The 12,946-nt window shown below is 38.6% G+C and overlaps 1 protein-coding gene across 1 annotated transcript in view; it reads left to right on the top strand.

Annotated features, from left to right (window-relative positions):
- The window catches only part of Elp1 (elongator acetyltransferase complex subunit 1), a 62,501-nt gene that overhangs the window by 5,140 nt on the left and 44,415 nt on the right, over window positions 1-12,946 (top strand). The window contains exons 4-10 of the mRNA XM_047525228.1: window positions 1,360-1,441; window positions 2,055-2,135; window positions 5,219-5,304; window positions 8,258-8,354; window positions 8,693-8,783; window positions 10,105-10,228; window positions 10,871-10,964. Of these exons, the coding sequence (XP_047381184.1) occupies window positions 1,360-1,441; window positions 2,055-2,135; window positions 5,219-5,304; window positions 8,258-8,354; window positions 8,693-8,783; window positions 10,105-10,228; window positions 10,871-10,964 (655 nt within the window). The remainder of the gene's footprint in view (window positions 1-1,359; window positions 1,442-2,054; window positions 2,136-5,218; window positions 5,305-8,257; window positions 8,355-8,692; window positions 8,784-10,104; window positions 10,229-10,870; window positions 10,965-12,946) is intronic.

The following is a 12,946-nucleotide window of genomic DNA, read 5'->3' on the forward strand; positions in this document are numbered from 1 at the left end:
TTGTATGGTGTAGGCTACCTCTGATCAGAATTTCATCTTGAGTTGTAATTTTTATTTCCCAGTTTGGAAATTCTGAAATGTTTGTGCGACTTATGTTTTCTGTTGTAAATGCTGATGGATTAACTGCAGGGTTCCTGAACTACAAGCACTTTCGTGATATACTATGATTGCAGGCATATTTTAAGACTACCAGTGGAGATAGATTTCAACCAGTTGCTTCTTTCTTTACCACAAAGTCAAATTTCCGAATTTCCATTCTAACATTTTAACTACAAGACTTCTAATTACAATCGCCTCATCTTTTTAAATCTTTGATTACCTCATTAGTTGTCGTCTCTTTACTATTGAGATGAGTTGTAGTTTTGCTGATACTAGGGTGATACCAGCCCACATGTATGTGTTAAATACTTACAATGTGCCAGGCAATTTTTTCAAGTGCTTTTCATGCAAAATTTTATTTGTTCTTCACTCTAGCCTTATGAGGTAGATTGTCGTTTCCTAGTCTTCGGAAGAAGAAATTGAGGCACAGAGAACTTGGTAACAAGGCTAAGATCAAACAATAATCAGACTGGAATTTGAACCCTTTCAGTTTAAATATGACACCTTCATTTTTATCCATTCTATTTAAAACATTATTATTAAACCTTACTTTTAGTTCATGGTGAGAAATATCAAAGGCTATCACATACAATTTAATCTTTCTCTTATTTAAAAGGTAGATGTTAATGTTCAAAATGTTCTGTATGATTTTTTTCCTGATTACTGGGCTCCTTTACCCCCATTTAATGGAGCCTTACTTACCCCTTAGTGACTTTTCGATTGTCTGTAAGATGGGTGTGTGTTCCTTAATGCCTTATAGGATCTTTTACTCCCTGTTTCCCTCCCATCCTTTCACCTTCATGCCCTCCTCATTCCTGTGTATGTGTGGACCTTAGTCTGTGGGCACAGCTGATTTTTTTACTGCTCTTTATGCTTTTGTGTCTCCTCCTGATCTTTCCTCCTGATCTTTCTTTTCTCCTGGTTCTGTTGTCACTCTGAGCTTCACAGAAAAACTTTGCTGGACTCTCTTGAGCTGCTTGTCATTCCTCCTGAGACCCACTTTACTTCCTGGAGACCCTAGTCCTGCTGTAGAGTCATGGTGTTTTCTCCCTCCTGAGACAGCTCTGGGGAACAGGGGTGTCCATTCCAACCCCTGTGCCTAATATCACGTCTGGTTTCTTGATTCTTGTTACTAAAGTCATGTTTGTTGGATAAATTCACCTTCATATGCTTCTTCTCTGTTGTTTTGATTGAGGCCATAGTAAACCTTCACAGGACACTAGTGTTCTAACTTCCCTTTTCAATTTTTCTCCTTCACAGCTGGAATGTGTTGGGAGTGTGGCCAGTGGCATCTCTATCATGAGCTGGAGTCCTGACCAAGAGCTGGTGCTTCTTGCTACAGGTGAGCTGGTCCCTGGTGTCCAACGGAACCATGATACCTATATTATAATGTGGAGTGAATGTTTTCTGACTTAAGTTTTAATCTCAATATAGTTATAAAAAGGTGTTTAATGAAACTTTTTTGGTATTTGGGAATGGAAAACAACTCATGAAGCCCATGGTGTCTACCAGGTCCACAGATGCAGTTAAAAATGTCAGCATTGTTCATTTTAACTTACTCCATGAGCAAGAGTTGGTATAAACAGCCTTAAAAAAACCCCTTTGTGTTCCTGTTTTTTTCCTTGAATCTCTTCATTCCAGGTGAGCATGGCAAAGCAGTGTCACTACAGAGGTAGATAGTAAAGAGATGTCTGGGAAGCTAGGAATGTTGAAATTAGTGGAGGAGGGCTATATGGACTTCTTGTTCAGCTTTATGCACATAAATAACTGAGGGTAAGCATCAGGTGACTGATAAAGCTTTTGTTTTATTAGTCAAAAACTTGTATGCCTTCTCTCTGCCCTCCTTTGACCATAGCTCCTCCATTCTGGTTCTGTAGCATACAGTGACACAGATGCTTGAGGAATGACAGACTTGTTACATGAAAACAAAATCATTCTTGATTGTGCCCTCTAAGGTCAGCAGACCCTGATTATGATGACAAGAGACTTTGAACCAATCATGGAGCAGCAAATCCACCAGGATGATTTTGGTGAAAGTGAGTACAGCTTTGGAACATTTTGTGACCTAAAGTTCCTCCTCAGTTTTGCTCATTTTCTTTTATAATGATAGCCACATCATAAACCTGAAGAACCATATAGCTTAGATCTTCAGTAACGAAGTGTTTCATAGCCTGGTTCCTTCAGCCCATCCCAGATCTTAAAAGGCTAGCTCTGGTGCCTCTCCAGGTCTGAGGGTTGGCCTTGTCAGTAATCTGGGGGATAGAAATCTGTGCCTAAGGTCACCTAGATAGTTGTTGCTTAAACCCTAGGAAAGGCTTAGGCTGAAAGAATCTGTATAAGCTAGGATAAGGGGAGCATTTCTAGAGTACAGTTTTGGGGAGAAGAAAATAAGAGAAGTAGGATAAAAGACTAATTTTTGTTCTTGCTGTCTAGATCTGAATTTACATCTTCATAATCAGATTGTTTTCTTGCCAAGATCTGGCTGAGGTAATGTAGGCATTGAGGCTGTGTGAATATTGAAGAGGGAGGAGAAAGGAGATATTTACTGAGTGTAAGAAGCTCTGGCCAGCTGGAAGGCACCCAGTTGAAGAGAGGGTTTAGGGGAAAAGACATTTCAGCTGTTGCTTAGGTCCAACCTCATTGCTTCTTGCTCCGCCAAGTCAAGAAATCATTTAAACACTTGCTATGTACTAATTCAATAAACAATACATTTCAGAAATAACTTTCTAGTAGGTACTATGAACCCAACAGTGTGTTTGAGGCTGTGGATAATTAAAAAATGGTTAAGGAGCATTGATATTGTGTGTAGGTTTTAGAGTAGCAGAAGGAAGGGAGGGGAAGGAGTTACCTGGAGAGGCAAGAGTTCCCAGAGGATGCCAATTTGAACTGTCTCAGTTGAACTGGTGTGACTGAGGGTAAGGATGGGAAAGGAGGCCAACCAAATAAATTAGTCCTTTCCAAGGGTGAGATACTTCCGATAATTATCATGGCTTATTCAGGGACCTGTAATTTGGTGTACTGGGGTGGTAGGACATGAGTGCAGAATAAACAAATGCTATGAATTTTATTTAAGTTTGTGCACTGTGGTAGGGAAGTTTGACATTGAAATTTTCCCTTTTTTTTACTGGAAAGATAGTTCTTAATGGCACCTATATTTTTGTTTGTATGTATGGAGAGGGAAGAGATGAGAGACAGAATGATCAGATAGAAGGTTTCTGCAGGAATCTGGATGAGATATGAGGAAAGTGTTGGGCTAGAAAAGAGAATGGATTCAGTAAAAATCTGAGTCTCAGAATGGGAATACATTTTTTGGAATTAATCAAGAAGCTTTTTTGGGAAGATATATGCATGGTTTCCCTCCTGCCATACGCCAGTTTGAGAAATACCAGTTTAAAAATTGATATAAATAGACTTTGTAAAGTAAAGAAGAGTTTAGTAGTACTCAGCTAGAACCTCAGGTGACGGGAATAAGGATTCCAGTAGTGGAGAGAAGGAAGATGGGGGAAGTGCTGGTTTATAAAGCATAGGTGGTGAGTTCTGTTTTGGATTTAAGGGCTTTATGTAAAGGTTTGCCATGTTGAGTAGGCAGATATAAGGGACTGACATTAGGAGAAGCTGTAGCTTTGGACTGGGAGTCATTGGCACGTAGGGAACCCTTCCAGTCTTGGGAACATATTTAGTGTGGGAAGAATCTAGGGTCCAGGACCCAGGATGAAACTCGGGCATCCAGATTTGAGGATAGTCATAGAGAGAGTAGCCAGTATCAGCTTACCTTGGGGCAGGAAAGTGCTCTGGGCCTGACTTTTCCATTGGCTTTTTCATAAAAAGGCTAATGCTAATGTAGTGAATCAAGGGAAAGTGAGTTTCAGTTAGGATCTTAGGTCTTAGAAGTGTCGATATCAATACAAAAAGAAAATCACTCTGTAGAGTGATGAATATTTTTCCTGTAATCCAGGGTTGACATACTTGTTTGTGAAGAGCTAGAGAGCAAATATTTTCAGCTTACAGGCTTTACAGTCTGTTGCAACTATTCAACTCTGTTGCAATGTAAAAGCAGTGGTAGACATAATAAAGTGCAGCGGTGTCCCAATAGTCTGTAAAAGCAGGTGTTAGGCCAGAACTTGTAGACCCCTGTTGTAACCCCATCTCTTATTGTCTGATCCCACTGGGAAAGTTCTCTTTCTTTATTCCTTGGTCCTTTACTTCTCTGTGGAAACTTGCAGATAGAATCCCATGGGTATGCACTAGAATAAGCACCAGTCTTTGCACATGGCAGCAAGGTGTGCTTTGATGTACTGAGGTGCTGGGACAAGCCCACACACAGCAGACAGGAAATGGTCGTGTTCACCAATAATTTGCAGAAATTATGAACAGTTTTGCTTCATCAGAATCAGAGTCAACAGCAGGAGGGAAGTACTGGGTCCTGGATCTGGCTGAAGCTTTCAGGATGTCATCATAGTATCTCTTGTAGATGGATGCCTGATCATACTTCTAGGAACAGAAGAGCTGCTTTGCTTCAGCAACTCTGAGTTTATATTTTATGTAAGAGAAGCTATATTTAGAAAGAACCTCAGCCTGAAAGGCAGAGACTTGTGTTCTGATATTGGGTTTTGCCACAAGGGGATTTCAGTCTCTTAAATCTATATGAGGAGGTAGATTCGAGATTCCCCTTCACCACTAGCAGGCAGGAAGGTTGGACACGTTTGGTTGATTAAAGCTGGAAATCAGAATTTTATTCTCATTCTCAGCTCTTGGGTTGGTTTTTTTTTTTTTTTTCCCTTTGTTGCCCATGGGACATACTGTGTAAATTCTTCATATTTCATTTTTAGGTGAGAGTGAGATTGTTGTCTTGTGTCATCAAGGGAACTTAAAATGTATAAGATGACAGTAAAGTACTTTCCAAAATAAGAGCTTTCAAATTCCTACAAATCACTGCTGTATATGAGGTGGAACATAAGTGTTTCCAGTATTGACTGCTGGTCAGTGTGTTTGAGATGAGAGATCTTAGAGGACCAAGTAATTGTCATTAGCTAACTTTGTGAAGAATAATAAATTACTTCTGTTTCATTTCATGTATCTTATTGGTTGTTCTACATGTTCTGATCAAATTATTCTACAGGCAAGTTTATCACTGTTGGATGGGGCAAGAAGGAGACGCAGTTCCATGGATCAGAAGGCAGGCAAGCAGCCTTTCAAATGCAATTGGTAAGGTTGATCTGATGGGTAAAGAACCTTGATTGGAATAGATGGAAGTCCTGCTGACCAGCAGAAGCTCCTAAGTGACCATTTAGAGGACAATAATGAGTCAGTCTTTTCTGTTGTAATGAGCCTGTAGCTGTTCAGAACTCTCAGGGAGTGAGTGAGTCTCTTACAAAGATCTTTTGTTTTGGTTTGGTTTTTTGTTATTTCCGGTTTTGTGATTTTTCTAAGTGTATAAACCTGACAAATGGAAATGAAGCCCCTTGGTAGCCTTCTCTGATGCCTTCCCTATCCTCTCCAGAGAGCTGCTGTCCCTTACTCACTCTTGATCATTCACATGTGCATTTTCATACTTTTACTCTAGCTGTTGATATTTTTTCATTTTTTACTTTGTTCTTTTTCTAGATAATTTTCCTGTTGGATGAAACTATTTTTCCTTTCTTTTAAATATGTTTTTAGTTGTAAATGGACACAGTGCCTTTATTTTATTCATTTTTATGTGGTGCTGAGAATTGAACCCAGTGCCTCACACATGCTAGGCAAGTGCTCTACCACTGAGCCACAGCCCCAGCCCATTTTTCCCTCTTTAATGAAATAAAACATTCTTAAACTCACACACTGGTGTCTTGATGGCCCTAGACAGTACTTTTCAATCTTCTAGTGTAGAGAACCTCAAAGACAGAGAAATGTGAACATAGCACATGCTGGGAGCATCTTGGGAAGTAGCTTCAGAATCTGCTATCACATTAAGTTTTTAAAAACTATTTTGTTTTGGCTTGTACAACACACACATTTTTAAGAGCATTAATTTTAAAATATTACCAGTAAGCAAAATTAATGTCCCAGGAAGATAGGCCCTGTGTATCCTCCAGCATATTGTCAGGTATCCCCATGAGTAGCATATGTCTTTATTAGTCATTGAGTGGCTATGTGACCATGGCAAGTTTTCTAACATTTCTGATCATTGGTATTCTTATTTGTAAAATGGGCATAAGGATGTCTCCCTTATATGGGTTGAGGTTGAGAAGCAATAGTGTATGTAACATAGATAGCACAGGACAGAGTTTAGGCATTGAGATAATAGTTACTGTCCTTATTTTAATGGATAACTTTTGGAACTTAAAAATGTAAGTTTTATTTGAGAACACCAGTTGTAAGCAAAGTGTATGTGGTGGATCTACTTTAGCATTCTGAAAACTGTGCTGATCCATTAGAATTGGGGAAGGATTATTAAAGGGCAGAAACAACCTTGTGTCCTTAGGATAAACTTTTACAGTTGCCCAAGTCAGGACAACTGGTTTTTATGTTACCCTATTTTGTTTTTAGTTGTTGTTATTTTGCAAAAGGACTAAAAAGGGCAGGGAGTAGGGGTTGAAGGAACTTAACCAAAGAAACAGTTCTTGCACATTTGTATGTTTTTTTCCTCTAAGCAACAAGTAAATATGCTATAATGGTCTAAGATCATGTATTTTAGATTTAAATGTAGTACCTTACTGATATATATTATGACATGAATAAACCTCATAAGTAGGCTAAGTACAAGAAGCCAGTCACAAGACCACAGATTGTATGGTTCCACTTACATATAAATGCTCAGAATGGTTAAATCTAGAGACAGAAAGTAGGTTAGTGGTTGCCTGGAACTGGGAGTTGTGGGGTCAGTGAGGAAATGAGTTCAAATGGGCATGAGATTTCTTTTTGGGGTGATGAAAATGTTCAAAATTTAGATTATGGTGATGGTCACTCAACTTAAAAAATACACTTCAAAAACTTTGAATCATACACATTAAATATAGTATTCAGAATAAGGCAGCTTTCCATAATCTGCTAAATTCTGGAGAAAGCATTTTACTTTTGGTACCCACTAAACTAAGAGTTGCCTAATAATGCCAAAATTAAGTTTTATTAATGACATAAAATGATTCAAATAATAAGAGGAAAAAAACCCATAATGCATTTGAATATTTGACATACTGGTCAAAAGCTGTAGCTTTTGTTCCTGAACTTTTTCTAGAGATTTTCTAGGGATTTAACTTAGTTTGAAGGTTCAGGGCTGGGGATATAACTGATATCACTGATAGAGTGCCTGCCTCACGTGCACAAGCCCTGGGTTCAATCCCCAGCACCACAAAAAAAATAAAAATAAATAAAAGAAGAAAGAAAGAAAGAAAGTTCACAGCTGCCCTTCAGAAAACAAAACAAAAATACATGGATTTTGCCAGGCATGGTGCTATATTCCTGTTGTCCCAGCTAAAGTTTGGGAGGTTGAGGTGGGAGGATCACTTGAACCCAGAAGTTTGAGGGGTACCTGGGCAACATAGTGAGATCCCGTCTTAAGGAAAAAAACAAACCATGTATTAGTCAGGTGCAAGTATCCTGGGAGTGGTTTGGGTTTTTGTTGTATTACTCCAGCTCTCTGCTAATGCCCTTCCTGTGCTCCCCTAGTGCCCAGTGACACTGATGCGGGAGGGCTGCGGTGAGATGCAGGTGGCACTGGAGGCCTTGTTCCCTCCTGTGGCAGAGCACAGTGTTTTCATCCTTGATTGTTGCTGCTTCTACCACCTCTGTGGCTCTTCCCTGTCCACCTTCCTCTCACCTTTGACTCTGTGCCCTTTTGTAAAACTCACACAGTAATGGGACCAAACTGCTATGTTGAATTCAGACAAACAGCATTTGTTTCTTTGCAGTTATCTGATCGATTCCTAAGTTTATTGCTTTTAATGTCTAGTTCTATAGCTCTCAATGCCCACAGAAGGATTTTGTTTTCTTTTTGAATTCTATTTTTTTCTTGTTGATTTCTGGATCTAAGAGCTTTCTAGAAAGTTTCCTGAGGAAAGTTTAACTGGTTTTCTAGATAACATCAACTCATATGAAAGATTTATACTTAATGGCAGAAGATTGTTTGATTCTGGGCCCCATAAAGTCCCTCAGTAATAGTGGTGTTTCCTCTTCTCTTTAGCATGAGTCTGCATTGCCCTGGGATGACCATAGACCACGAGTTACCTGGCGTGGGGACGGGCAGTTTTTTGCTGTGAGTGTTGTTTGCCCAGAAACAGGTATGAAAATAAATTGCAATTAAACACAACTTTTTTTTTTTTTTTTCCCCTGCATTAAGGTTATGGAAAGTTTTCTTCCTTTTGCTTTAGTGATACAGAAGAGATAAAGATGTGCTGCTGTGGGTGTTAAATGAATTTAGAGTTAAGAATTAGAAGAGGCCTTTGTAACTTCTGGTCCAACCTTCTACCCATTAGATACAGATTTTTAACATGATTAATCTAATTGGCTTTGTAAAACCACAACAGCTTCACTTATAAGAAAGGAAAAAGTTGTGACTTGACAGCATTGTTGTTGTGTTTCAAGTGTGTTTGTTTGACTGCACCTCCCTCTCACACAGGGGCACGCAAGGTCAGAGTGTGGAACCGAGAGTTTGCTTTGCAGTCAACCAGTGAGCCCGTGGCAGGACTGGGACCAGCTCTGGCCTGGAAGTGAGTGGGATAAGAAGCCTCAGGACTTCTTCCTTAGAGACTTTCTTAGAACCAGTGTAGGTGTGGTGGTGCCACTGAGTAGTGGTGTTTCTGTGACCCAGAAGGATATTTGCTTTTTTCTTCACTTAGCTCTAAACCTCTATCTGGATTTCCTCTCTCTCTCCTTTCTTTTCTTCTGTTAAACCCAAATTCCTTTTTGTTTTGTTTTGTTTTGGTGGCACTGAGGATTGAACCCAGGAGCACTCTACCACTAAGCTACATTCCCAGCCTTTTTTTATTTTTTGAGACAGGGTCTTGCTAACGTGCCAAGACTGGCCGACTGGCCTCAAATTTGTGATCCTTCTGCTTCAGCCTCCCAACTTGCTGGGGTTATAGGCTTGCACCTTGCCTGTCTCTGAGTTTAATGTGAATAATAGATTCTAGTCCTCTTCACAGGTCTCATCACTCCAAAGCCCCATGCATTTTGCCTTCCTACTTCCTAAAAGATTATGGTTATACGTAGGGCTTCTGTAAAGCCATTGTGGAAAACACAATCGTGCTTAGAAGTCCCAGGAGGCTCTGTGGCGCAAGTGGAGCTTTTATGAAAACTAGGAAAAGAGCTCCTTCCTTGGTACACATTCCCACAGCAAGGGATCTTCTTGCTGAGGAACTTGCAAGCTGGTTTTAGACTTCCTTGGACCAGTACCCTTGTGCATATCACTTCTTACCTGTCATATGCAGCTGCATATAAATTGTAGATTAAAAAAATACTGTGTCTCAGTTCATTCTGTTAACTGCAAAACCACTAGATCTTTGGTTTCACACATCACGTTTTCTATCAGTATTCAAGTGATGTTGGATGATGGAGCAAGAGAGAGGTGTTTTTGTATTAAAACAATGGAGACAAATGTGAATAAGACAAGGGGTGTTTTGGTTTGTAAGTCTTAAAAAATACCTGCCTGAGCACAGACTATTTACTAAAGTCATAATTGAAGGAGAAAATAGATGACAGTTTTTAGGACATTATACTTGGAGTGGTTTAAAAAAATGTACTGGTTTTTAAGAATGTCATTGAGTGCAATTTAAATCCGTAAGGCTTGGAGGCAGATGGAGCCTTTGTGCAAAGGGTACCTTAGAAAAAGGTACCCTTACCCTGGGCAGGTGCAGCTCCACACTGGGGTCAACCACTTGCAAAGAGAAAGAGACACATGGGATTTAACCCATCCTTAGGTGAGGATTTTTGTTTATTGATTTTTACTGAAAAAATTCTCTTGTCTGAAGTCATCTTGTTTTAAACCACCTGACTGAGCTTGGTATGCTGACATTTGGGGTTTGGTTTAAGACCCTCAGGTAGTTTGATTGCATCTACGCAAGATAAACCCAACCAGCAGGATGTTGTATTTTTTGAGAAAAATGGACTTCTTCATGGACACTTTACACTTCCTTTCTTCAAAGATGAGGTGAAGGTAGGTGTCAGTTGTTTGCAATTAAATTTAGAGGACTCTCCTCAGTTATAGAGGAGGCTTATATTTGATTTGGGTGTATAAATAGAAGCTCCAGAGTAGATAATAAAAAGTGGTGGCTTCTGTGACTGATTTTTTTTTATTTAAATGAAAGAGAAATTGTTTTTCCAAGAAGACCTTGCAAAAAAGAAGAGCATTTCTACTCCATCCTATATAAAACACAGAAAGGAAATAGAAATGCTGTTTTTTATTTTAAGAAGACCATAATTTTTCCAGTGATCATTTGTAATACTTAAACCTTAAGCAGCTTGTGTGCTAGTAAAATCCTGCTAAAGCAGAAACACAGCAAATGCTAATCTTTAATTATGTAAAATTTTAGCCATTAAGAATGTTTTTCATTACATAATCATAGTTCCACAATTAATATTTAATCTTTAAGCATAATGCATTTATTTTTAAGTCCTTTATGTCTAATGATATCTCACAGATTTGTTTAAGTACTCTGTAGTGTTGGTTGATAATTTACAGCTGGGGATCAACTCGTGTTGTGGGTTGAGTTGGCATGTGAGAGCAGGGAATTTAGCTATTGTAAAGATTTTGAGATAAATGCATAGCCAAAGGCCAGTGACCTTTTTTCACTGCTAGGTAAATGACTTGCTCTGGAATGCAGACTCCTCTGTGCTTGCTGTTTGGCTAGAAGACCTTCAGAGAGAAGAACATTCTGCTTTGAAAACCTATGGTAGGACAGTTGTTGTATCTTGGCTTAGGTTTCATAAAACGTAGTTGAAAGTGGAGGGTCTGGGTTTTCTTTTTTCCCTTCTGTTTAGTCCCTTAGTAGGATCAAAGAAGCTGAAGTGATAAGAGATGGGGGAGACGTTGGGTTTTAATCTTAGGGATTTCACTGGTGTATCAGTTGGGGTTCTCTAGAGAAAAAAGCAATAGGACATGTGTGGGGTGGGGAGAACAGAGAGATGGGTGGGTTTATTTTAGGGAATTGTCTCATGCACTGGTGGGGGATAACAAGTTTGAAATCTGTAGATCCGAAAACTCTGAAAAATCTGAAAACTCTGGCAGGATTTCTGTGTTTTCGTCTTATGGCAGAATTCCATTTTTTTTTGTAAACCTCAGTCTTTGCTTTTAAAAAAGTCCTTCAACTCATTGAATGAGTCATCCATCTTATTGGGGGAAATCTGCCTTATTTAAAGACGACTGCTTGTAAATATTAATCAAATCTGCAAAATAACCTTCTCCGCAGCATCTAGACTAGTGTTCAACCAGGGCACTGTAGTATAGCCAAGATGACAGATAAGTCATCTGGGCTTTCCTTCTTCAGTGGTGTTGCTGTAGACAGTCAAAACACTAACCACGCCTGGCACCATGTGCACATTTGTAATCCCAGTGACCTGGGAGGCTGAGGCAGGGGGAGTGAAAGTTTGAGGTCAGCCTGGGCAACTTAGTGAGACACTGTTTCAAAATAAAAAATAAAAAGGACTGGAGATATAGCTCAGTGATAGAGTGCCCTTGGGTTCATACTACCAAAAAAAAAACAAAAAACAAAAAACCAAAACCAAAAAACAAACCCAAAGAACAAAACAAGAACAAAATACTAACCCAAGGAACGCTATGGGAGTGAAGGGATTTAGATTGGGTATATTTAGATTCTTATACATTTTAAACATTAAATAATGTAAGAGAATGTTAAAAAGTAAGGATGAGGAAGAAAATCCTGTGGTTCTATGTAAGAAGCACTATTAAAATTTTCTTGTTCTCTAGATTTCTTTAACTGTATATCTCAGTAGAGCTATGATTTCATTTTTGTTAAAACTATAAATGTGATACATGCCATTTTACGACTTGTTTTGACAGTGTATCACACACGTTTCCATTTCTTGTGTATATCTGCATAATTTTAAATTGCTGTATAGTGTTTTGTGCCAGTTTATTAAATTGCTTGCTGTTAGATATTTAGTTTAATTTCTCTTTATTGTTAACAGCAAGATATTGAACATTTTTGTTTATTAATATTTTTACTTGCTTATGTTCCAAGTGTCTTTTAAGCTTTTGGGTAAGTAGAACTTTTTTAACTGAAATGTCATTAAGAAATTAATTTATTCATTCAACAAATAGTTCTCAATCTTGGCTGCACATTTAGAAAAATTAATGATGTCCAGTTGTCATTTCAGAATTGGATTCAGTGTCCTGGGATAGAGATTCTATTTCAGTAATTAATTAACTAATTCTTTTTTGCCTTTTGGCAGTGTGAAACCAGGCCTTGCAAAATGAAAAATAAAAACTCTCAAGTGATTTTTTAACATAATAGCTGCAATTAAGAACCCCTGATTAACCAGGTTGTCAGTGAACAACACTATGATGTGCTCAGGATAAAAACATTGCTTGGAACAGCTACAACATCTGTCATTTTAGAGCGTGAGCCTGTGGTCTAATTTACTAATTCATGACTCTATGGAGGTCTTGCAGTGGCTTGGTTAGAGAGCTGGTTCTATATGCTGATATCACAAAGTTAAGAATTAGTGAGTAAGCAGGCAGGTTAAGAAAATAAATTTCATAATCTAATGAAGATTTTAATTTATATGCATCATTTAGTAATGATTAGGTCTTGTGGTTTTAATGCCTGTTAGAAAGGATAATTGCATGCATGCTCATCTTCTTTGGGCAGCCGAATCATTGTTAAAAACAGACAGTCTGCGACTAAACATTTAA

Source organism: Sciurus carolinensis, chromosome 14, assembly GCF_902686445.1.
Source record: "Sciurus carolinensis chromosome 14, mSciCar1.2, whole genome shotgun sequence".
Taxonomy (NCBI): domain Eukaryota; kingdom Metazoa; phylum Chordata; class Mammalia; order Rodentia; family Sciuridae; genus Sciurus; species Sciurus carolinensis.